We start from the raw sequence: 26,646 nt of genomic DNA on the forward strand, positions 1-26,646 counted from the left end.
AAAATATACCTTGATCCATGAATTTCTTCTACCCTTACAAAGGAGCCTGGGCAACTGTTTGGCATTTTATTTACACAACTGATAAACAGGTATCTTTCTTAATAGACTAGTATTAAAGGATGCTTTATTTAAGCTAGCCATACAGGTGAATTATGGAGTGCTGTAATGGACAAAGGGTAAATTACTAAAGTTAGCTCACAGAAGCCATTCTGCAACGGCATCAAACCAGTCTCCTCAAAATTAACATTCTGGATTCCAGATCAGTTTCCCAAGAAATTCAGTAGATGAAATGTGCCCTTTATTGTGTCCTTTATTTGAAATTCTGACACCTTTTCTCTCTCTCACATACAAAAAGAGCTAGACTGATTCTCACCTTTGCTTGTTTAGAAGTGTTGAGTTTGATGGCCGAAACCTTCCCCATGTGATCACCCACAAAAACTCGAAGAACCGCTGTATCCCAACAGAGAGCTGTGACTCTTTGGCCCTTGTGTTCTGAAGACACATAAATTCTTTCTGGTTTCCCACGGCGCTCTTGATTTAATTCCCAAACAACCACAAGACCTTGACTGCAAGAATTGAGTTACAGAAGCAAATTTTTGGCACTGGTGAAAAAGGTATACTTTAATTGCATCACACTATCAATTATATTAAATATATATGTAAACTTGTTCTTTAAAAACAGGAAATACAAAGTCAAGGTATTAATTTCCTTAAATCAGTCCCCTAATCCAGCACAACAGGATTTAGATGCTCTACATTATCTGTTCCCTTTCTCTCTTAGGCCCAATGAAATGTTGTTGCCACATACTGGCATTTTCCACAAACGCTAGGGTGACCAACTGTGCATCCCAGTTTGCTGGGGACGGAGAAGTTTCCTAGCACACAGCACTCTCAGTGCTAAAAACTGGAACAGTCTTGGGCAAAATGTGATGGGCCGTCATCCTAACAAACACACAGCTACATTTGTTAACTTAAAATGCACTTGGACAAAATCGGATAGTTTTAAGACAAGTTCTTACCTGGTAGCCACAGCAACATAATCATCGTCGTGTGAACAACAGGCAACCTGAGAAATCGCACCTTCCTAGAGGACAGAAAGAAAAGTTTTAGGCAGTTTCTCAAAAATGGTATATTTTTCCTTCTAAATGTTAACTTTCACATTTTTCTTTTATTCCAAATGATTACTTATAATGGAGAAACTGGCACTGATGAGATAGTCCAAGTGGTATACAACAGGGCTACCCTTAACCTTACCCTGTGGGAAAGAAAAAGCCTGTGCTTCCAGCCTTCTTTCTGAATGAGGTTGAGACCTCCGCCCGAACTGCCCAAAGCCAGCCATTTCCGAGACACAGCTATGCTCGTGCACTAAAAACGGGGAAACAGACAAGCGTGAGATCACCAGTCATTTAATTGAATAAACTGTCCACTGGAAAAAAACACGGAGGATCTGTGTACCAGGTTCCTCCCCGACCCCACCCCTGCCCAACTGGACACCACACAATGTCACTCAGGCTCTCATTCTCGTACACTGAAAAATACAGAAGAAAGAACATCTGGGCTTTAAATTGTTAACTTAGTCTCAAAATGGATCAATAGGCTTGATTATACAAGTAAGTAATCTTCCCTTGGCCAAAGCCAGTTACTAAACCATTCGCCTTCTGTGTAACTTAGCTCGGTCATTCCAATGCTGACCACGATGATGGAGATCAAGTAAGTCTCCACGGATAAAACCACCACTTTAATCACTTGCTCGCTTAAATAATTTCTTGTTTGTACAATCAGCACAAAGCTCCCAAAGCTTTTAGAGCAAGTGAAACTGCAGAGGACAGATGAAGGTCCCTGTACCACGTCTCACTACACCCTCAACCCGACAATTCCCCCCTTAGCCACCAGAGAAAGCAGTGGCCACGCTGTGGCCCCACAGTAAAAACTGTTGGCTGGCTGACAAACAGACATTCCCAAACTCTTCAGGCTCGCGGCATTCTACTACAGAAGCTAGAAAACCTAAATATTCGCTCACCCAGTTTCTCTTGAAGTTATAAGGAGCCATGTGGCTCAAATCCAGCTAATAAAACTAAGATGACAGGGCTCCTTGGATAGCTCTACCTTCCCAGATAAAAGGCAGAGTCTGAAGAAAAAAAAGCCCTTACCTTTGACCCCTTTTTCTTGCTTGCGATACTAATGGACACACCAAGATCAGAGTCAGGACACTTATCTTACATCTTTGACGAAAACCCAACATATGGGTGATGGCAGAACAGGAAGCTGGAGGGCCCGGGTCCTCAGGATATCAGTGGACCACACACTAAACCCAGAAACACTAACCTCTGACAAGGTTAATAACACCTTTAATGCTTCACCCATTATTGGTAAGGTAGTAACTTGCAGCTAAAAAAATACCTGACATTGACCCTCATAATTGTTGCTCATATTACTTTGCCTATTACTTCTTATTCTTCCTTTGCTCAGAGGCTAGAATGGTACTTTGGGTGAGAGCAAAAGCATAAAAATAAAATTATTTGGAAAATGGTAATGAGACTTGTTCTTCACCACGTCATCCCTGAGTTTATCAAAAGAACTCAGCATCTGAGGGAAGCATGTACAGGTAACTCATCACAGAGCTGATCTCTTTTGCTCTGTTCCCTAAAATAGATTGTCCAGCAAACTCCTTGTTTTGGAAAGAGGTTCATGTTGCTCAAAACTCATTTATACTATTTTATCTTCTAATGAATTAGTTTCTGAGAGAAGACAGAATAATTACTAAGAGGGAAAAAATCAGCAATCAATATCATGGTTTTCAAGGAAAAGAGAATTCAAATAGCTCAAAAACCAAAAAGAAAGAGCTATGAACGTGTTACTTCTCTGTAAGGCATTACTAGCACAGGTAATAGCCAAGGTTCCATAAAACACACAAAACTAAAGGGCTGGGGGGAACATGTAATAGAGAGCACACAGGTATGAATGAGTGTTAATATGAATATGAAACTGATAGAAGGATCAAGAAATTCACCTTTAGACGACTAGAGTCCAGCCTCAGGGCTGAAAGTAATGGATCCAGAGATTCAAACTCTGCAAGAACATGGGTGTAGGGCTCCGGTATCACTGGCACAGACGTCATTTAGCTGGAAAGCTGAAACTATGTTGAGTGATAGGCACAGTACTTCTGCATTAAACCTGCAAAAATATAATTTAAGAAGCTCACCAGTCATTCCACATGCATTTAATGAGTATGTGGAGAACACAGGGGATCATGAGAGAGGAACAGGGATCCCTCCTCTGGAGGTGCTCAGAATCTAGGTTCAAGAAAACACACATAGGTAACATGCAAACATCAGCTTGTACTGCATCATTCCCTCACTCTAAACTTCCCAGAGAGTCAAACCAGACTCTCCAAGCCCTCCATAATCCCATCCCACTCTACTTATCTAACAGTGTGAATAAGCAGAATAGTTACTGCAAGGTATTTATGAGGAAAACTGGTCAGGCTCCTCTATGGTAAAATAGTAGCCCCAGCTTAATTTCTTTACGTGGTAAATCTTCTCCCATCATTAAGTGTCTCTTATTAAAGGCCAATTTTCTGTAAAGACCCCTAACTATAAACCCTCATCAGCAAATTCAATGGTTGTCAGCCAACAATTTAATAGTGCTTAAGAGGAATAGGCCTCTGGATCTTTCTCCTGCCTATCAGGGGCTCAGTGAGTATCTGTTGAACGAATAAATGCACCTACGAAGTAAGTGAGAAGTGAAGTGCAGGTAATTAGAACTGGAAGAGGAATAAGAGCTTCAATAAGAGACCTGATAGGAGGGTAGCAAGTGCCAAATACCCAATGAAGACTTTGTAAACAAACACAAGAGTTCTTCGCTGTTCAACAACTCTCAAATATGTATTTTTGTCTAATTGCACCACTTTTGAAAAAAGAAAAATTTTTAAAAAGTAAAAAAATTCTATCCATTAACTTTTCTCAATCCTTTGATACCTGCCAAATTAAAAAAAACTACTACAAAAAACAAAAATAATTATACTTTTAAAAATTATTTATACTGGTGTTTTTTTTCCAGAAACACATGAAACCACTTATTCACTTAACAAATGTGTACCTAGCACTAACTATGTGCCGGACATTGTTCTAGGTCCCAGAGGTAACAACAGAGGACAAAATAAAGTCCTGACATTCATGGAGCGTAACTTCTAGTGGCAAAACACATACAAGCCTTATCTTAATATAGAGCTGCCCAAAAAGTTCATTTGGTTTTTTCTGTAAGGTGGCTCTAGTAGCACTTAGTCATCTTTAACTTCATTCACAACAATTTTGTTAGACTGGACTGTGACAGCTGCCATATCAGCATGCGTTTTTAAAAAGCTTATCAAAATTGGTGAATTTTTGTGTAGCCATTTTAATATCGAAGATGGACAAAAATAAATGACATATCAGCCTATTATGCTTTATTATTTCAAGAAAGGTAAAAATGCAACTGAAACAAAAAAACCCATTTGTGCAGTATACTGAGAAGGTGCTGTGACTGATGGAATGTGTCAAAAGTGGTTTGTGGAGTTTCCTGCTGTGCTGGAGATTTCTCGCTGGACAAAGCTCCATAGTTGGGTAGACCAGTTAAAGTTGATAGCAATCAAATCGAGACATTAATTGAGAACAATCAACATTATACCACGTAGGAGATAGCCGACATACTCAAAATATCCAAATCAATGGAGTTATTGGTGAAAATGAAAAATGTGTCTTTTTATTTTATGGAATAAGCTATACAGACTTTTTGGCCAACTCAATATTTATGCTGCACACACATAATACAGTCTTATTTTCTAGTACTAAGTATCTAGTATATGCTAGTAATACTGTTTTTACTACAATTTTATCTCTGCAAAAACAGTGTTCTGAAAAACGAAAAATCTTTAGGAGTCCTATACACGTATACCTCAGAGACATTGCAAGTTTGGTTCAATATAAAGTGAATGCAGTAATAAAATGAGTCATAACCTTTTTGCTGGTGGAAGGTTTCGCCTACAATTTGTTAAAGAAAAAAAAACACACATCTGTGGGGCACAATAAAACAACGTGCCACAAAATGAGGTATGCCTGTACTTCAAATATTCGAGAATTCCAGACATAAGAAAAAACTAATTTTTCCCACTAGTTCATTTTATTGAGTACCTAGTAAAATATGAGGCACAATGGAAACAAGACAAAGTACTAGCAGAAATCAATCACTTTAAATACAAGTAAGAAAAAAAAGAAATCACACACACCCTACAAGGAAAACATAAGCAAGGTGCTATTTTGGAACTTAGAAGGACAAAGGGGTCACTCTGAGTTCAAAGGAACGTGGAAAACTTCCTACGGGAAGCAGTACTGGAGCTAAGCAGGTTTTTAACAGAAGAAGGGGGAGGGGAGCAGGTTGGGCGGCAAGAATCAACTAGATAGAGGATATAGTTGGAGAATAAAAGTTTGGTCTTTGGTTGAAACACACAATTCTAACCCTGGAATAATAAAAAGTAAAGCTGGAATAGTAACTTGAGCACAAGTTATAAAACAATGAATCTCACACCAGAGAACCTGAACACACATTTATTTGGTGGGCAACAGAAAGGCACTGAAGGATTTGGTGCTGGGTGACCACATAATTGCTGTGAATTCCTGTGGGCAGATACATGAAAATAGGGTGGGTGTTAAGGAAGTAAAGATAAGGCCTTTTCAATTACTAAAGAAATCTGGTGGAAAGGAAAAAACTCTATGACTATCTGGCCAAAACAGGTTTGTAGATACTAGTAAAAGAGTCTCTGAAATGAAAGGAACTGAAGGTACAAGAAAAAGATAAAACCACAGTATAAGATCCTAAAGAAAGAAATGAATGACATCAAGACCACAGTGTCTATCTCTTCCACTTGTGATCTTAAATTCTGAAGGTGGTAAGTCATTTGCCCTTAATCTCTATGAAAATGTCCTGGAAATTATGATTTAATGGGATAAGAAACCCAATTTGTTCTTAAGATTTAATGCCTATGCAAAAGAAACAGCATAAGCAATGTCAGTTCTCAAGAGATGTTATTGGATGATACTGTTAAGCCAACTCCAAATTAACATATTTTTTTTGTGCTTACCCTCTCCCCAAAACAACTCCCCCTCCACATCTACTTATCCAAATGCACCCAGCCTTCAGGACCAATAAAAGTCCCACTTCCCAAAATTCTCACAGGTGGAAGACAACTCAAAGGTAGTTCAGTGCATATACCATATACCCACCTAATTCAGCAATTAGTTTTACCTAGGATTTCTGAAAATTTTCGGCAGTGAAAAGGAAGCACTTCCTCTGTTGAAGCTGCCCATTCCACTTCTCCACAGTTGTTATAAGGTTCTTTATTTTATTATTTTATTTTATTTTTTAAAACTGATTTTAAAGAGAGAAGGAGGGGGGAGGGGGGAGAGAGAGGGAGGAGAGAGAGAGAAACATCTATTTGTTGGTCCATTTATTTACGCATTCATTGACTGCTTCTTTTATGTGCCCTGACCAGGGACCGAACAGGCAACTTTGAGGTATGAGGACAACACTTTAACCAACTAAACTATGTGGCCAGGGCCATAAAGTCCTTTTGAAAGTACTGGGCTGAAACCTGATCACTTAGAGCTTTTACTAAGTATTCCTAACTGTGGATTCTACAGTTTAAGGGAATAAGTATACTCTTTCCAAAACAACCCTTAAGTATTTGAAGTGTCGTCAGGTCTTCTAAAAATTTAACACTGCCAGATTTTCAATCATTCCTGATATGAAAATTTCCAAGTTCTGGTCAACTTTCTACACAGGCACTTCATCTGAAAATGTGTTGCCTAGAAATGAACACAATACTCTTTAAGTAGTTGGATAACACAGAATAGAGTAGAAATATTAACCTCCTTGATCTGGACACTAAATTTCTATATTACTACCTAAAATAGCATCTGATGTGTATTTAAAATGGCCATATCACACTGATTCAACAGAGCAAGTGGTCAACTAAGACACAAAGAAATTTTTATATTAAATGGCCAGTACCTAAAACTCAAATTGACAGCTATTAATCAATGGTGCATATAAAAAGTATCTACAAATTTTAACTCTCTGTACAAACAAGAACAGCAAAATGTTGATAACTGTTAAAGTTGGGTCGTGTGTACATGAAAGATCATTAAATTATCCTATTTTTATCTATGTTTGAATTTTTCCACAAGTTTTTCAATATGTACTTAAAAAAAACCTTCTACGCAAACCTTCAACTGCTACCCTTCTAGCATATTCTATGCCTTATCCCTGTTTCTCCCGTTTCACCTTCCTCCTCATCCTCTCTCCTATACAGAGCTATCTTTTTTTCCTTTCACTGTATAAACTTTCTGTGCCTCCATGATTTTAATATATGGTTCTTGAATCTTTCTCCACCTAACGAAACTCTACCTTCCTGCAAATCTAAGGTTAAATATTTCTTCTGTTAAGTTTGTCGCATCTCCAGCCTAGCAAAAACTAAGCAACAGAAGATGGCCCTGGAAGGTGTGGCTCAGTGCACTGAGCACCAGCCTGTGAACCCAAAGGTCACTGGTTCGATTTCCAGTCAGGACACAGCCTAGGTTGCAAGCCAGGTCGTTGGTTGGGAGAATGCAACATGCAGCCAGATGATGTTTCTCTCCCTTTCCTCCCTCCCTTCCACTCTCTCTGAAAATAAGTAAATAATCTTTTAAAAAATAATGAAACAGAAGGTGGTCATAAATGCTCGCTGAAGTCATTGAAACAAATTCTTGAGGGGTTGGCTTGCCCAGGGTCAGAGGCCTTAAAAGGCAGAGCTGAGACTACAATCCACTTCTTCATTGTCCAAATTTAATCATCCTTCCATTTCCCCTTATTACTTGGTGCTAACAACTCAGCAGTAGGATCAAGGAAAGGTTTTCTTATCGCCCTAGAACTGTACACATTTTACTAATGGACCCGTTTTTGCTGCTCACACCAAACGCAAACCACGGCATTCTTTTTTCGCACGGCAGAACAAGGAAAAAAAGGAAGTAAAAATGAAAAGTTAGTATGTGAAGGGAAAGTAGATTAGATCCTTCTAACCCAACAAATAATCATCAGAGAACTCTCCATCTAGGAGAAATGGCCACTACACTCACTGCTACACTTTAATGCTGTATTAATAAGTCTAGGGGAGCTGAATAGCGGTAACCAATTTCCAGCACTAGGTCCCTGCCCCGCTCCACCAACTCCACGCCGGTAATCCCCAATTTTCACAGGGTCAAAAAGGCCTCTCCTGGCGGGGCGCCAAGACACTCACCCAGCACCTAAAGGAACACCTCAACTGGTCTCTGCTCTCACTCCTCCCCTCCTTGGCTTACGTCATCCCGGAGCGCGACGGACAACTGAATTAACGGTACTTCCTTGTCACGTGACGGGCTACGCCCCTCCTTGTGCGTGGTCCCACCCCCTCAGGTTGCCGTCGCAATTACGCTCTCTGCGGCCTGTGGTTCTCGGCCCGCTGCCGGCAGACGGCAGAACGTCCGTCAGGAGCCAAGGCGCCCTAGGGCAAAAGGGTGAGCCAGCCGGGATCCCAGGACCTTTCACCGCTTGAAGCTGGCAAGAGGAACTGAAACAGGCGGGAACTGGCGGAGGAGGGAGGGAGTTAGCGGAAGGTGTCATGGCGGCCGTGCTTTGGGATCACGTGCCCCGAGGGCCTGCTTTGGTACTTCCGGTCACGTGCCCTCAGAGTTCTCGCAGCCAGCGATGGAGGCGAGACCCCCCAGTAACAGAGGCGGTGGCGGAGGCGGCGGAGGCTACTGGGTTTCAGCCTCTTCCCGGCAGCGTCTCTAAGAAGCGCAGCGGAGCTCGACCCGACTCAGCCCACTTACTTAATTGCCCTCCCAGGGCCGTAGCTCCCACCTGGTAAGTTTAGACCGAAGAATGGGGTGGCTGAGTAGGTGAATTGCTGACAGGCCCCACAGCCGCAGGACGGCGCCGATTCTGCCCCTTTTACTTGTGTTCCTGTCACCCTCCTTCCCCACAACTCTCAAGCTTGACTTCTGGGGAGCCCGTTATTCTGAAACGGGGAAGAGGCCACTGTTAATCTGCTTGCCTGTAGGAAGCCTACTCCGCTGCCGAGAGCGGAGACTAGGAGATTTACCCAAAGCCAGGGTTAGACTTGGCTCCGGAGTGTGAAGGACGTGGAGGCCTCTCTCTTGCAAAGGAACCCTTCCCCTTAGAAAATGTGCTGTTGAGTCTTTCGGTTTCTGCAAGACAAAAAGCGTTCACCTCAGCGTCTGCACGCTTTTTGCTTCACCTGTCAGTCCTGCCGCTCTTTAAAACCTTAATACGTGTGTTAATCCACACATTCTCTTTCCCAGTTTTGGAAAGTGCCAAATTTGATCATCTTAAAAATAGGCCACCAACACATGGAATATATAATTATTGACTGAGAAGGTGTATCCTGTTGACTTTTAAATACCTGTTTTAGAGTCTGTAAAATTGGAGAAGAGGAAAAAAAAACCTCTTGCCCCTTAGAAGACCCAATTCTAAAACATACAAAAACGAAGTGCTTTAAAAAAGCCATTGCATTAACTATTGACTCCATAAAGGAATTCACAGTTCCTCACCGTGAATTCTTACCAGGAATCCTAATATATAAAGCAAAGTCAAAACTCGGAACAAATGAAATGTAAATGTCACAGCAGAAAAGAAGATGACCTCCAGTATCAGGCCTGTGGCTTACAGAAGGACTGGGCTGTAGAGGGAACTTTGTACCTTTAGCAAACCTAAATCCTTCATTTGGGAAGGAGAGAGATAATTTGGGGCTGGTAAACCTGCTATGCTCACTAAACAAACAGATCACAGTTTGATATGATATTCTCTCCTGGGTGGTATTAAATGCATATGGTAGTGCCGATATAAAAAGAAAAATAATCTATGCAAATGCAAAGACAGCCTTTTTAAAATGCTAGGAAGATTGGTACAAGGAGAAAGGCATCAGTTAAAAGTAATGAACAAAATTATCTGCTCCAGTCAATTATGCCTGCTTCCTGTATTCCTGTATGTACTGCCCCGGAGGCCTGTAACTTCTCCCTTCTGGTCTGTCTTTCCACCTTTTAGCCCCGCTTTTCTGTGCTGCTGGGGTTTTTCTTTCCCCTACCAGCAGAACGTTGTTTAGTGTCCTTAGTATTTTGACCACTCTGCCTCCTGGGTACTGCTGCAGGAGGTGTCTTCGTGCCCTTCCCTCTTTTTCTTTTTCCTGTCTTCTCTAGGCAGTATCAGAAGTCCAATAGACCCTCATTACCCCATTTTGATTACCAACCAATTGTCCTCTCAATTTTGGTATCATACTCTTTTTAGCATGCAGTATTTATGAGTTAATATGAGCATGGTTTTCCCTCTGTCTTGCATTCTGCTGTCACATTTTCCTCCCCCTTCCTTACATTGTTGTAAGATTTTTTAAAATGTGCTTTGTCTTAAAATTGCTACATTAGTTATTCTCTCAATGTTTTCCTTATGTAACTATCCTTAAAACAGTAGTACAGTTTGGTCACTCTAAACATACTTCCAAGGTCTTATTCCCTGTAATTGTGAATTATTTTTAAAAATTTTAGGTTACCTAATGGCAAGCAGCACGCCAAAACTCCCATTTTGTGTGCTGGCAGATACATAAGCTCTTCTGTTAGCCCGTGGTGAGGTGTTTATATTTCACTTGTTACTTTTTCTTCCCTGCCTCATCTACATAGGACATTGGAAAAGGGGATGTAGGTAATGGAAATGCAGAGATGTGGTAGTTTATAAAGATTTCCGATGAATAATTTCAAATTCTTCCTATCCTTTCCTTATAAGCCAGTTACCAGAATTTCTGAGGAGTGGTACTTGGATCTGTGAGTAGAAAACTCTAGTGATTCTTGGAATTTAGCCACAGGTGTATGTGCAAAGGTTTCTTGTCTTACCAACATTATATCCTTTTAAGAACAAATATCTTAAATAGGTGTCACAGATATTTCTGGAACTCTTTCTGTATCACCCCACAGTAGGCTTCTGGGTGCCGTATTGCACTGAACACAATACATGCAATCTCTGCCCTTCTTTATGAAGCTTGCAGTCCATCAGGGGTATCTGACATTAAAATAATAATTTTAAAAATTAATTAGAGTTGTGATAAGTGCTATTAAGAGAAGAACAGGAGAACTTACCTAATAACTTTGAAGCTAAGAGTAGGAAAAAATTAGTAAAAGTTAGTTTATTCAAAGGGAGGAGAATGTTCCAAGGCTCAGAGTGAGGCATATACATTTAGCTTCAGGCAAGTAACTATTTACCTGTGAATGAATTAATGTCTTCATCGGAGGATCCTGCTATTTAAAGAAGTCTTGTGGCAGATTATTTCATAAAGTAAATAAGCTTTTAAGTAAAACCTGATCTTCATCAAGCCAATTTGCCGAAGTGTAACTACGCAAAGTTTTTTTGTAAATGAAATATTGTGTGGCTTTTACAGAGGTGTACCGAGAAGTTTTGCTACCCAAGGAACCACCTTCAAGAAAAATCTAGAAATCAGAGTTATTGTAGGATACCCCTACTGGTTCTATTAAGCTTTCTAAAACAGGTCCTAGTACCATGAACAGAGTTGCTACAGATGACCAGGGAAATTTGCCAAGCAAGGTAGCTGTGAGACAGTTGACTAGTCATACCCAATGTTCAATAATTTATCTCAGATTTATTTTTAAAGCAACTCCTGAGTGGATTTTCACATAAGTGGTTTTACATACTTCATACAGGGTAGGGCAAAAGTAGGTTTACATTGTGAGTATTCAAAACACAGTTTATTCTTATATTAGTACTTATTATACTGATTTACATATGAACAACTGTAATCCTACTTTTGTCCCACCCTGTACATAAGAGGCTTTGTTTTTCCCAGTTGATTCAAAGTAGCTAATAAAGTCTGTTTGTTCCATTAGTCTCATTGATTCTCCACTTTACAGTTTCTCTGTTCACTCATCTTTGACATAGTACAGATTTTTTAAAACTTTAATAATTGTGTTTATTAAAATAAATACTAGAAAATTAATATTAAAGTATTTAATGGTTCCCTAGATATTATGAAATTTCCTTTATAAGTTTTTTTTTTAAATTTTATTTATTTATTTATCTTTAGAGGGGAAGGGAAGGAGAGAGGGAGAGAAACATCAATGTATGGTTGCCTTTCATGCATCCCCTGCTGGGAACTGGCCTGCAGGGAACCAGCCTGCAACCCCAGCATGTACCCTGACTAGGAATCAAACCTTGATTGTCTGGTTCGAAGGCCCACGCTCAATCCACTGAGCTACACCAAGCCAGGGCGCTATAAGTTAAGTTTTTAAAGTTAAATAAAAAGTTATATATTACAGCATTTGGAAATTGTTTTAATTCTTACCCATACCAACATCCCTAACACTTTTACATTTTACCTGTATTATAAACTTGTGGTTTGATATGGAATAAACACTCAAAAAGAAATTTTTAATAACTAATTTTCTCATTACAAAATATGTATTGTACATAATCTAGAAAACATAAAGAACATTCAAATATTCTGTAATCCTGTCACTTTAGGTAACCACTATTAAATTGGGTATATATCCTTCCAGTCATATATATTCACAGAATAGCATAGTGGAGTTCCAAGGTCAGCCTAACCTAGATTCAAACCCAGTTCTGCTACTTCTTGATGTTTTAGAAAAGTACCTTGGTTTCTCAGACCCAGTTTCCTTTGTCCACAGAATGCAACTAATGATAGAACCCACCTCAAGATTGTCAATCAGGAACTGAATGAGGTAACACCTATAAAGAATTTAGCCCAATGCCTGGCACATGATATTAAGAATTTAGTAATTTTAGATAAGAGTTTAAAATTTAAGAGTATGGAATCAAATTTCAAACTCTTTAAGGGACAAATACCCTCTAAACAACATCTTAGGAAGACATCAAAAAATCAGTTAAATTTAACAACAATGTTCATCCTGCAGCCCAACGTGGCTATGAACATGGCCCAACACAAAATCGTAAATTTACTTAACATCATGAGATTTTTTTGAGTGTGTGATTATGTGTCACAATATATTTCCATGTGGCTCAAGACAACAACTCTTCTGGTGTGGCCCAGAAACGCCAAAAGGTTGGACACCCCTGGCCCTTCAAAGATAGTATTATATATTGAGAATTCTAATCCTTTATTACATATGATATATAGATAACCAAACTGGAGATTGTAAAACAATAGGGGGAAATACTTTCATTGGTAAGTGAAAAACAAGGTGATTAACTGGGATGTATTTAAAGACTACATTTGTAAGGTGGGTACGGATAAGCAGAATTTAAAATTAAGAAAATTGATGTTAAGGTTGTGGGATTATGGAATTTTTTAAATCCCATTTTACTGAACTCCTTAGGCTCCATCCCAACATTTACAAATGCTCACATGATAGAGACTGTCTCCACCTGCATGGCTCAACTGCACCTCACACTCGTGTCCAGAACTGAATTCCTTGTCTTCACTTTCAAACTTGTTCTTCCTTATTTCCATAAATGGCACTACTTTACTCATGTCAGTAAGTGAAGTATGAGCAAGCATCTGTGACAGTGTCTATTATCCTGCTTCCTCGGTACTCCTTGTCCCTTCCTCTCCATTCTCAATGCCACCAGCTTGGTTCAGACCTTTTCTGGTCCCTCTCTTCAGTATTTCTCATATTGCCCAGAGGTTAATTTCATAAAACACAAATCACTTGCCTATTGAAAGGTCTAGAGGTTTTCTGTTTTCTGCTACATAGGGTGCTATTCTTCACTACGTGCCTCCAGCTTAATCATCAGCCTACATCCACTGATTCCCATGATCTTGATGCTACATCCAGAGCAGGCAACTAACCATTCCTAGAGATTCTCAAGCCTTTGCCCCAAACCACTCCTGTTGCCTGTAATGCCTATTTTCCTTTCTCTGCCAAAATCCGCATTCAAGACCCTATTTATAACCAACTTGATGTATTAAAAAGAATAAACTGATACATGTAATATATGGTGAATTTTAAAAAATTCAAAGGAAAAGCCAGATACAAAAGGATACATACTGCATGATTATATGAAATCCTAGAACAGACAAAAACTAATACGTGCTGATAGAAATCAGAAAATAATTGCTGGAGGGTGAAGGAACGAGAATTGACTGGAAAGAAACATGAGGGAATTTTCAGGAGTGATGAAAATGCTGTGTAATGCTCTTATTTTGGGTAATAATGTATGGGTTGTACACAGCGTATCTAGTGGAACACCAAAGACCTACCTGTATTTTGTTGGTTTGTCGATTATACCAGTTTTTTTTATTGAGAAATTAAGATTTCACTTTTATATTTTTTTTATTTCTAAATCACTACTTGAGTAAATAAGAAGTATTTGTTTTTTAATCCAGTGGTATTTTTTATTACTCCGAAGAGGTGATGGTTTAAGAAGTAATTTGTTTTTATTTTTCAGATAATCTTTATCAAGAATTGCTGATTTCTATGATTTTTAATGCCTGCCAGTCTTCCTAATGCTTACTTTCCCATTACATCCAAATATAAGTTACCAATTTTTTTTAAAGATTTTATTTATTTATCTTTAGAGGGGAAGGGAAGGAGAGAAGGGGAGAAATATCAACATATGGTTGCTTCTCAAACATCCCCTACTAGGACCTGGCCTGCAACCCAGGGATGTGCCCTGACTGGGAATCAAACTGCAATCCTTTTGTTTGCAGGCCCGCACTCAGTCCACTGAGCTACACTAGCCAGGGCTAAGTTACCAATTTTTTAAAACAGCAAATGGAATATCCAATATTTCATTGTTCCTATTTGTTTTCATTTCCAGTTAAAATGTTTCCCTAAAGCTTCACTTGTTTGCTCAAGGCAAATTTAATTCTTATATGACACCTAGGTATGCTAACTTCTCTAAAATTATACTTTAAACTATTTCTACACTTGATCTTAGCCAGAAGGCCGAGAAGCGATTTATACTTTAAACTATTTCTGAAGAACTGTTTTAAAATTATATTTTGAATTGTTCCTTTAGGAATGAAAACTAGTCATAACTTCAGAAATGGCATATATGTGGCATCTTTTCTGCCTCTTTCCCCATCTCAGCCCATAGTAGACATGCTATCAATCATGGCATCTTTCCTGTTGAGCCCAGACAGCCTCAAAGTCCTTTTCATCCACATATTCCAGAAATCAGTGCTCAAACCTCCAGCCTTTGGGTTGGTCATTTGAGATTCCCAGGATTTAGGAGAAGGGTCACAGTGCGGGTGGGGGTGTCCAGGCTGTTTTCTAGGTAACAAATTGACCATATATACAAATGCCAAAATATGGAGAACAGTTGAAGACATTTGATTGTTAAAAGATGGGGAAATAGCATCCAAAGTCTTAAGCATTACATTCTGTCAGTTTGAGGTTGGGGCACATAGCTGTCGTGGCAGCTGGGGAGAACCATACAGAAACAGCAGCTTGGGTTCCTCTCTGGAGGGGGACAACAGCCAGCCAGAGAAGAATAGTCAAAGGGCCTCAGATCCTGCGCAGTTGGCTGGTAGGTGTGAGAGCAAGACAGAAGTGGTGGCGAAGACCCACAAGCTATTCTGGAGCATGACTTGCCCAGCCTTTCGCTACAATCCAATCAACAAATGGAGAGAGGCAGTTGTCAAGGCCCTTGAGGAACCTCCAAAGTAATTCAAAATATGGAAGGCAAACTATGCAGCACCTCTGGAGACCTACTGCTGAAAAGAAACCTCCCACTCCAGGGCTGGTCATGGCCATAAAATGGTCTTAACATATATGAGGACAATGGTGATGATGTCCCAGGGAACAATAAGAAAGCCAGGCTTCTCCCACAAGGTGGGAAAATAGTGGAATCAGATGAAAAAGATGAGCATACTTTATTGGGTTGACCAAAAACTTTAGTTTTTTTCCATGAAACAAAAGCCACATTTTTCCTTTTCTCCAGTAATTGTATTGATTTTGATATTTTGATTAGGTCGGCTATCTCTTACTATTGGTTTCTAGTGGGTAGAAGCCAGAGGTGCTGCTAAACATCTTCCAATGCATAAGACAGACTCCCAGCAAAGAATTATTTGGCCAGAGTGTCAGTAGTACCAAGAAACTTCACAGACCACTTTTGACACTGTTAATCAGTCATAGCTGCACAAATCTTTCTGTGTTTCAATTGTGTTTTTATCTTTATGGAAGATAAATTGAATAAATTCAATTTATCTTTATGGAAGAAAGCATAATATGCCAAAAATGTTGTGTATCTACCTCCATCTTCAATATTAAAGTGGCTGCGCAAAAATTCAATTTTGATATTTTTTTTAATGCATGCTGACACAATAGCTGTCACAATGCAAAATTGTTTCTAATGAGGTTAAAGACAACTAAGCACTACTAGAGCCACTGAATGAAAAAAACTAAATGAACTTTTTGTCTAATCCAATGCAATAAAAAGCATAAAGCAGAACTAGGAGAACTAACAGAAGATAAAGTAGAAAACAGCAAATGATAATTTTTACACTGAAACCTACTGAAATTATTTGTTTTTGGCAGAAGAGTTGATACTGTACATTACTGTGAAACAACATCTCCGTTAAATGTCAAGTTAGTTAACTAATGAGTATTGTGGCAGGAAGTTTCCACTGTAGAAACCATTTTTTATTTAAACCTCAAATGGTGACTTGTGATTGTGAAATTGACAACACTTGAAAGCATTCTTGCTGTCACATAATTGACATGCTTCGAGTGTTCCATCACACATTGGCACACCAGTGTTCTGTGAACCTTCTATAAAAGAACATTTTAAAGTAGATATATTTTACTGTGAATATATTGTAAAGTATTTACAAAACTATAATGTACTGTGAACTTGTAGGGTGCTTTTCAGCAGTGTTTCTACAGTGTAAGATCATGGAAGTAAAATTACTTATTCAGTATTTCTATTACTGCATAACATTAACATTTGAATATGTCTGACAAATAACCTCTTTGCCATGTGATATTTAAATCGTAGGTATTACCATTTAGGGAGTGCTTTCCATCTTCCTGGTGCCTGGTGCATACATTATCTCTGATCTTCAACCTAGTAAAGCAGGTATTAGTGGCCTCATTTCATAATAAGGAGAGATGAACTTGTCCAAGTTTATACAGCTAGTGAGGAGTGAATTTTGGACTTAACTAAGGACAATTGAACTTCAAAAACCATCACACTAAGCCATCCATTCACTAATTAAAATTTAGTAACTGTAGTTGGCATCTCTTCCAGGTGGTCTACTGTGGTAGTTGAGATCCTCTGATCACCTGATTGCTTGTATCACTGCACTTATTATTTATGCCTTTCTTAGGAGACTGCATTGTTTGCTGGAGCTAAGGATCTGTAAGAAGTTGCCAGATGTAGCAAATAGAAATGCAGGAAACCCAATTAACTTTGAATTTTAGACAGACAATGTAATGGTTTAGTATTTGCAATATTTGGGAGATAGTTACACTAAAAATTTGTTTATCTGAAATTCAAATTTACCTAAGCAGCTTGTATTTTATCTGACAACCCTACTTCTCTACCCAGCTGCTGTTTTAATGCTTTGCATATAGCAATCAAGAAAATCAACAAGGTTAGAGTCAGGAATATAATCTTTAGCTTGACTATTATAGTCCAAAATGCAATGCTGTTATCTGTAACATTTTGAACAATAAAAAGAAATTTTCTAAAAAACTGAGTTTCATTTTCAAGCATACTGGAGGAAACCTAGACTGGGGTTTAGGGAATGTGGGTGTAGTTTCAGCTCTGGGAGTGGTTCTTGGGCAGAAACCCTGCAGCCCTGCCTTATTTCAACTAGTTGAAACAGTTTGAACTAAATATTTACAGGGTCTTTTGTAATTCTGAAGTTACACAATTCTAAATATAGATTACATAAAAGGCCACATTTGTAGTCAAATGCATTTAAGATTTAAGGATATAACAGGAAAAATAAAAATAAGTTGAAGTACTCTGATTAGCACATATGGGAATGGTTTAAAAACTGCCAGATGTTATAGACTGTGTTACATAAATGCATACCTATAGTATGAGAAAAATGAAATTTGACTTAAAAAAAATGCCATATAACTTTATGTTCAACTTTGAATGAGGGAAGAGACTTTTTTTCCCTCTCATTATTTAGGTTTTAAATTTGGAAGGGACTCTAGAAGTCAATAATCCTGACCCTAACTGAGATGTGAAATCTTTTTGTCTCTACTAGCACCTTGTAGCCATCATGGCAACTTCATCTGAAGAAGTTTTGCTGATAGTAAAGAAGGTGCGTCAAAAGAAGCAGGACGGAGCTCTATACCTCATGGCAGAAAGAATTGCTTGGGCACCTGAAGGCAAAGATAGATTTACAATCAGCCATATGTATGGAGATATTAAATGTAAGTCATATTTGTTAGTGATTTTAGAAGATTGCTTATAAAAATCTGTGAGTTTTTAATCGTAATGTCCAAAAAATTAACCATACAAAAATAATTACAAAGTGTGACCAGCTAGTCCCACTTACATTACTGAATATATGTGATTCTGTAATAGCCTTTACCACTTAATAGAGTATGTACATATGTAAATCTTCCTCATGTAAAGGTCTCTGTATACCTTCTTTTTTAAGAGATGCATAATAGTCCATTGAATGGATGTAGTTATGTATTTAACCAGTCCTCTGTTGGAGGACATTTAGGAAGTTTCCAGAACTCTGTTATTGCAAACAGTGTTGCAGTACCGATCTCTGTGCTAATACCTTTATATGTATAGCATACATCCATGTAGTGAATTTACCGGTTCTGATGGCTCAAGCATTTAAAATGTTGATGAATGATACCAGATTGCCCTTTAATAAAATTGTATCATTTAAGCAGTTTGTCTAATTATTTTTTAGTTAGGTGGCCATCATTTGTTGAGAAGATAATTCAGTTTAATACTGAATGTAGATGGGAGAAATACAAAGCATTTTTTTATGATTTTCAAATATGAAGGCAAAAATCAAAACCCCTTCTCTTTCCAAATTTGTGAGATTAACTCTGAAACATTACACAAAGGGTTTGGTACTCTTGCTCAATAATAATTAGGTTTAAAAGCACTAAGCAAATTCTGAGACTTAGAACTTTTACTCTGAAAAGGAGTTCTGCAGTTCACCTAGCTAAAGATCTTGAGTGAGAAAGACTCCAGGGGAGTCTGGGCAACAAAGTCCTTGACAAATTGTGGTTATCTTAACTGTGACCATTAATACGGATTTTACTATTTTCCTGGATATAAGATTCTTCTCCTGGAAAAAACTGTGTGTAGATTTTTAAGGAACATGACACTTCAAAAAATAGACAATCCTCAACCTGCAAGTGCTCAATTTGTAAATGTTCTTGGTGTATGAATAGTTGCCCAAAGACCTACCTGTACTTGCTGCTGGAAATGATCAAGATCTTCCTCTTTCTCCACTGAAATAACTTAGAATCTTACATTTTCAACAAAAATTATTTATAATCTATCATTATTCAGTACTGCCTAAACTATCTTGTCTTTTTCTCCACTATCCTGGTAACATTACCTTCTTTTAAAACTTTGTTTTTGTTTAAAAATAAAAGCTTTACAAAGTTTCTGATAATAGTCCTATAGACTAATATTCTACAATAGACTCATAAACTAGTAACTTCCTGTGTTAGCCTGCAGCCCTATATATTTGAGAACACACTCATCATGATACCCTCAGCATGCAATTAATCTACCTGCCCTTGCCAGTACAACCAATACACTGAAAGGTTGGGGGGTTGATTCCCAGTCAGGACACATACCTCAGTTCTGGGTTCAATCCGCAGTCAGGGAGCCAAACAATGATTCTCTCTCACATTGATGGAATGTTTCTCTACTTCTCTTTCTCTTTCCCTTCCCCTCTCTCTAAAAATAAATAAATAAAATCTTCAGTTAAAAAAAAAAAAAACACTTCAGAAGTAGGCCTCTCAGAGGCAAGGGCTAGCTAGAGCAAGGATAAAGCAGTGACTAAGAAAAGAAACCTAGGAGTGTTTTGCAGGAATGGGGTAATGGAACAGGCTGCTGGCAGTGTGAATCATTTCATACTGGCAGTAAGGTACTTCATCTGAACTGCTGGTATGGAAATAGCATCGTCATTGAAAAAGGTTGCTTTGGGCTGAGAGTTCTAAACAGGGTATCCTCATCACCAAAGCCTCTCCAAAAGACAAGCACCACTCTTTGAGAATACAGGTTCTCTGTTGTGTAGTATATTTTGCTAGTCCCAGTCCCAATTTTCTATGAAAATCTTCAAAGTCACAGAAAAATTTAAAGAATAGTACAATGTATACCTATATAACATATCCCACCTAAGTAGTACAGTTATTATTTTGCCATATTTGCTTAATTCTGTGTGTATACTTTGACTGCTTATATTATCACACCACAAAAATTTTAATATTCAGACCATTTTATATTTCCCCAGTTGTCCCAGTAATGTTTCTTAGAGTTGTCATTTTTTTAAAGCCAATGTACAATCTACATTCATGTATGTAATTGTAGTTCTTTAGTCTTTTCCTTAAGAGTATAGGTTTATAGAATATTATAAGTTCCGATTGTGTTTGATAGACTCTTAATATGCAGGTACTGGTGTTTACTTCCTATTCTGTCACCTCAGAAAGCCTATTGTATCAGGTTGTCCGGCTCTTAATGAGACTAATTTGGTTAAAGAGATCACTTGGTTAAAGTGGTGGCACCAGATATGTCAGACGTAAAATTACTTATCTTCCTTTGCAACTGAATAAGCAAGCCATCGGCTGTGTCTTGGAGTTTTTTTGAGTCTTAATGATTATGTTGATTGAAGGCAGCTGTTCATTTTTATTTTTTATTAACGATAATGTTGATTGAAGATAGCTGTTCAGAGTATATTTGGGACTCCTTGCTGACTGTTTAGAAAGCTTTAAAGAGATCTGCCCCGGTTGAATGGAAACAAAAGCCCTTTATTATCTGGAAGTGGAGGCCGTGGGTGAGAAGTGCTATACAAAAACAATACGAAAGAAGGAAGCAGAGTATTAGCAGTGAATTTGTTGAACCACACTCTGGATTATTTAAGAAGAGTGCATTTCTGCAATGTAAGTAACGTATTGGATGGCAGTTTCCACAGTGTACATGTCCTCATCTGATTAATCTCCTCTTTCTTTTTAGGCCAGAAAATCAGTCCAGAAGGAAAAGCAAAAATTCAGCTTCAGCTGGTCCTGCATGCAGGGGACACAACTAACTTCCATTTTTCCAATGAAAGCACAGCAGTCAAAGAGCGAGATGCAGTGAAGGACCTTCTTCAGCAGCTGCTGCCCAAATTCAAGAAGAAAGCAAATAAAGAACTTGAAGAGAAAAACAGGTGAATGAGGAAAAGGATATAGCCTTTCAAAGAGATACTAGGTTCTCTGCAGTCTTGTAGACTAATAGCTTGCTATTTCTCACCCGAAAATATGGGCTGTAGTATCTTTACCTCTGTGTATGGTTTTCAACTTCAGCATCTTACTATTAAGCATTGGGCAAATGAGAATGTATAATTTTGCCAGTCCCAGTCCCAATTTACTATGAAATTTTTCAAACTTACAAAAAAATTTAAAGAATGATACAATGTATACGTATATAATATATCCCACCTAAGTAGTACAGTCATTATTTTTGCCATATTTGCTTTATTTTGTGTTACCATATTTTGCCATGTATAATATCCTCCTATGTATAATGCACACCCACGTTTGTGACCCAAACTTAAGGAAAAAAAATGTTTTAATTTTTTAATTCAATTTTTATTTATTATATTTAGACCAAAAAAACTGATTATTGTAAACCAGAGTATTATTTTGCATAAGGATATCATTGTTGCTTTCTAGAGTTAGACTTTTAATGCATAAGCATGAATAAAAAATTAAAATAATTATACAGATACGGAATTAAATAAGGTGCATCCTTATTTTTCCTGCAAAAATTTGGGTAAAAACTATGCATTATATGCTGTAAAATACGGTGAATTAACTGCCTTGATCCTTAACTTCTGATAAGCAGCAGAACTGAGACTAGAAGATGCTAATGTCCCTTAATTCCTTTCCCCCGTTCTCTGTCAGAGCTATTGAACTATCAGAAGTGTTTGTGCCCTGGCTGGTGTGGCTCAGTGCATTGAGCACCAGCCTGCAGACCAAAAGGTCACCAGTTCGATTCCCAGTCAGGGCACGTGCCTGGGCAGCAGAGACAACCGATTGATGGTTCTCTCCCTCTCTTTCCTCCCTCCTTTCCTCTCTCTTTGAAAATAAATAAAATCTTTAAAAACAAATGTGCTTGTGAAAAAGAAACCTGAAGTAAGTTATAATGTTAAAAAGTTAAGAAAACATATAACGCAGTGAGAATTTCTGATAAGATGAATTCCACCACCAGTATCTTTCAGGTGACCTGGGCTTATGGGTTCAAGTGTTTATCACCATGAAAAATTAGTTACTAGAAAATCTCAAGCATACCTCCTCTCTTCTCCATTCACCTTCATTTGTGAAAAAGAATACAGTGTAATACAAGTACAGATACAACAACCTTTGTATTACAGGGATACAGAGATGGATGAATGAGACCAAATTCACACCCTCAAAGAATTTTAGTCTTGGCTTTTTCAGACTTGCATTTATCTCCACTTTATTTGTTTCTCCAATAATGTGGGGTTATTTTGGTTTCATTGTTTTGTTTTTACTTTCAGTTACTAACAAATTAAATGACGTCTGTTGCTCAATCATCAAAAAATGAAAGTTATGTATTTTTGGTATTTCATGTTGTTAAAATCTTTAAAATGTTACCTAAATGATGTTTTGTTTTAGAAAGTTCAGTATATTCAATATGTTCTATCCCCAGAATGCTGCAAGAAGATCCTGTTTTGTTTCAGCTTTATAAAGACCTTGTTGTGAGTCAAGTGATAAGTGCTGAGGAATTCTGGGCCAATCGTTTAAATGTAAACCCAACAGAGAGTTCTTCCACATCCAATCATAAGCAGGATGTTGGCATTTCTGCAGCTTTTCTGGTATGTGACCCTTTAGACTCTTGAAGGGGGTGGGGGTTAAAGAAAACCGTGATTGTGTATTAACAGTGTCATTTCTTTTTAAAATTTAGTGTTTCCTTAAAAGTAAATTAACGGATACTTCAGTATTCATGGTATTCTTCTGAAGTATTTTTAAGTACATACAGTATTTTTTTAATTTTATATTTTTTTCTAGTTATTTTTCTTGGTTTCTGGACTAGACTCTAGCAGGCTGGACATCAAGTGGACTTTTGAAAGAGAATCTTGTAGAGAATCTTGTAGCAATTGGACTAATGCTTATTTCCCCTAGTTCTTTTAAATTTAGGGCTTTCTGATACCTTTTCTTTTGGTTGCCATACAATACAAAGTTAAATGTATAATGACTGTCATATTACAGAGAAAATAAGATTTATAAAATGTATCTTAGAGAAAAGGTGGGAGTACCTCACCTGTGGAATTAGAGAATAGGATTCAGTTAGTCTTTACTCTGGTGGAACCAAAGCAGTATTTATAGATTTAACAAAAATTTGAGTACTGATTATGTGTTTGTCATCTTTCTGTGTGCTTAGTAATGAATTAATAAGGTCTTTCTTAAACCAGTCAGATAATGCTTCTGTATTTAGTGAGAAAGGTGTGTTTAGTTTTATCACTGTACAAGTTTACGTTAAAGCTCCTCGACTCTCTGTTGTTGGCCACACGTAAACAGGTCTGTTTGACCAGTAGGATTTTGAAGGAAGCAGGTTTTATAGGTCACTATGATTATGTGACACCAGGCCAGGCTTCTTTGTCTCTCTGCAAAAGTAAGGTGAGGGGCTTACCTCTGTCCCTAATTCGTTCAGAAAATCTGTTTTTCCACCTTGTCCACTGTCTGTTGCATGCTTAAACATCTTCCTCCCATATTTTACCAAATACAGAGTGGGCAAAATTAGGGTTATTGTGGTAGTACAAACAAATAATAGTATAAGAGTAAACTCTGTTTCACATACTCACAACTGTAAACCACCTTTTTTCCACTCATGTATATGTATATGTATATGTATATGTATATGTATATGTATGGTCTTTATTTTAGGCTGATGTCCGGCCCCAAACAGATGGATGTAACGGTTTGAGATACAATTTAACCTCTGATATCATTGAGTCCATATTTAGAACCTATCCAGCAGGTAAGAAGAATCAGTTCTTTCAGATAGTCATAATATTTGTTTGGAGAAATTCAGTATCATATCAATGGAAAGCAAAAGGTGTAAGTTTTATTCCTTATCAAGTACAACAAAATACGTGAAATACATTTTCTAGTCTGACACATAGTAGTAGACATTAGGGTTTAATATAAATTGTGCTGTCATCAGTTCATTGATATAATGACTTTCCCATTCTTCCCATCTGTGACTCCCAAACTTTAAGTACCCCTAGCTATACCTGAAAAAGATCTCATCTAGAGGCATCAGTAGATGAGTTCTCTAGAGCACCACTCAAATCGTCCTTCATGCTCCCTCCAAGAGTAACCTTCCTCACAAAATTTCCCTTGCAGAAGCCATTCTAAAAGTATAAATGTTTTGACCTCAGCCCTAATGGTTTATGATGTGCAGCCAACGTTGAGAGCCACTTCTTTAGTCATTTCTCTGACCAACTAGTGCTCTTTTAAACCAGTTCTTTCTGCCCACTTCCTCACTCCTGCCCTGCCACAGGACTTTGTTCAAGGATCACTTCATTGCTGCCTCTAGAATCCTGACTTCTTTGGACAGATATGAGCCTCTTCCCCTTTCTTTCCATACGGCCTTGTGTCTGCCTCAAAGAGTTACCAAATTGTAGTGTAATTATTTACATATCTTTCTGATAATAATGTAATTGTATAGTGTTTAGATGTGCCAGACACCATTCTAAAGCCTTTAAGTATATAAACTCATTTAGTCATCAAAAAACACCCTATGAAGTAGGTACTGTTGTTACTTACCCCCATATTAGAGTAAGTGTCATACCTAGAATTTTAAACTCAAACTCTCTGGCTTAAGAGGCCATGCTCTTAATTAACCCCTTTGCTCATTGGACTATGAGCTTCTAGACTGCTAAGCTGATGGTACGGTGGGTGTTGGGGGCTTTGTTTCCCCAGCACCTAACACAGTGCCTTGGCTTGGAAACGAACATGTGATATATAAATAATCAAACAAAATTCCTGGACAGGTAGCTCAGATGGTTAGAGCATTGTCCTGATACACCAAGGTTATAGGTTTGATCCCCCGATCATGTCATGTATAAGAATTAACCGTTGAGCCCTGGTTGGTGTGGCCCAGTGGACTGAGTGCCTCAAAACCAAAGGGTCACTGATTCCATTCTCAGTCAGAGCACATGCCTAGGTTGCAGGCCAGGTCCCCAGTGGAGGGCACATGTGAGGGAACCACACACTGATGTTTCTCTCCCTCTCTTTTTTCCTCTCTCTAAAAATAAAAATGAATAAAATCTTTAAAAAAAAAAAGAATCAACCAGTGAATGCATAAATAAGTGGAACAGTAAATCAGTGTGTCCCCCTTTCTCTCTGAAATCAGTAATATTGTTTTTAAAAAATGTGTTAAGATTCTTAAAAAGCTAGTGCCTACATAACCTCTCAAGTTCTATTTCATATTTATAATTAGATTATTATATACAGAATATGAACTTGAGAATATGAAGTTTATTTATAATCTAGTTTTTGCTGTTAGTCTATATTTCAAATAGTTTGAGGTTTTAAGGAATGGAAATGTGGTGTGTAACTATTATGGTTTTTCTTCCACAGTAAAAATGAAATATGCAGAAAACGTTCCCCACAGCATGACCGAAAAGGAATTCTGGACACGTTTTTTCCAGTCCCATTATTTTCACAGGGACCGGCTGAATACAGGGTCAAAGGACCTCTTTGCAGAATGTGCCAAAATAGATGAAAAAGGTAACTTTATATCTGGTACATTCTACCATTTAATTTGCTATTCTCTACTCATTAATGCTGTTAGTGTATTTTAATTTCTAGAAAGGTAAGACTTTTTTAGGGAGGGGCACATTTATTAAAGCTGGGGATAGTGAAACAAGGGCTTAGGTTAGAAAAAGCAACAGGAGAGAGCATAGGCAAGGCTGCTTTGGCTCTCTGGAAATGTTTTAGTACAGAAATGAGCTGAGATGGGTTTGCTTTGGCTAACTGGGAAGTCAGAGAAAAGGGGCCCTTTGGAGACATGTTCAGAGGGTTAGTGCAGGACACGCTCCAGCTACCCATTGTCCCCTGGTTGCAAGTCTCATGAGGTCCCTGAGAGTTTGGAGATGCATGCCTGAGGGAAGAAGTGAGGGAAGGGAAAGGCTCAAGGTGCTCCTGGGAGGGGGGGGCGTGCCAAGAAAGTTAAAACTTGATCGAGTTTTATTTCATATATTTTCTAGGGTTAAAAACAATGGTTTCATTAGGAGTGAAAAACCCACTACTTGACTTGACAGCTTTGGAAGATAAACCATTAGATGAGGTAAGTAATAGTAAAGGATTTATAAGAGAAAACAGCCTTTTTCTAGTTTTCAACATTTTTATAGTTCTAATGTTGCCT

At 38.0% G+C, this 26,646-nt stretch overlaps 2 protein-coding genes and 1 pseudogene across 8 annotated transcripts in view; 1 reads left to right on the forward strand and 2 right to left on the reverse strand.

Moving 5' to 3' along the window:
- The window catches only part of HPS5 (HPS5 biogenesis of lysosomal organelles complex 2 subunit 2), a 47,182-nt gene extending 38,786 nt beyond the window's left edge, over window positions 1–8,396 (reverse strand). For all 6 annotated transcript variants that reach the window (XR_008392937.1, XR_008392938.1, XM_037150503.2 and 3 more), the window contains exons 1-5: window positions 8,309–8,396; window positions 3,011–3,174; window positions 1,255–1,365; window positions 1,020–1,084; window positions 374–566 (exon numbers count right to left, since the gene is read on the reverse strand). Coding sequence is in view for 4 of the 6 variants with exons in the window: in XM_037150503.2 (XP_037006398.2) it covers window positions 374–566; window positions 1,020–1,084; window positions 1,255–1,365; window positions 3,011–3,118 (477 nt within the window). In the remaining 2 variants the exon portion in view is untranslated. The remainder of the gene's footprint in view (window positions 1–373; window positions 567–1,019; window positions 1,085–1,254; window positions 1,366–3,010; window positions 3,175–8,308) is intronic.
- A 326-nt stretch (window positions 8,397–8,722) lies between these two features.
- Window positions 8,723–26,646, forward strand: part of GTF2H1 (general transcription factor IIH subunit 1) — a 39,077-nt gene continuing 21,153 nt past the window's right edge. Inside the window, exons 1-8 of one of the 2 annotated variants that reach the window (XM_037150506.2) lie at window positions 8,723–8,913; window positions 12,756–12,809; window positions 18,275–18,443; window positions 21,226–21,418; window positions 22,924–23,089; window positions 24,159–24,252; window positions 25,860–26,009; window positions 26,489–26,568. In XM_037150506.2, coding sequence (XP_037006401.1) covers window positions 18,290–18,443; window positions 21,226–21,418; window positions 22,924–23,089; window positions 24,159–24,252; window positions 25,860–26,009; window positions 26,489–26,568 — 837 coding nt within the window. In that variant the 5' untranslated portion in view covers window positions 8,723–8,913; window positions 12,756–12,809; window positions 18,275–18,289. The remainder of the gene's footprint in view (window positions 8,914–12,755; window positions 12,810–18,274; window positions 18,444–21,225; window positions 21,419–22,923; window positions 23,090–24,158; window positions 24,253–25,859; window positions 26,010–26,488; window positions 26,569–26,646) is intronic. The other variant, XM_037150507.2, reaches the window with a different exon arrangement.
- Window positions 14,871–15,008, reverse strand: LOC119053121 (uncharacterized; annotated as a pseudogene).

The sequence above is a fragment of the Artibeus jamaicensis genome, unplaced genomic scaffold, assembly GCF_021234435.1.
Source record: "Artibeus jamaicensis isolate MK-2021 breed Jamaican fruit bat unplaced genomic scaffold, CSHL_Jam_final contig_797, whole genome shotgun sequence".
Taxonomy (NCBI): domain Eukaryota; kingdom Metazoa; phylum Chordata; class Mammalia; order Chiroptera; family Phyllostomidae; genus Artibeus; species Artibeus jamaicensis.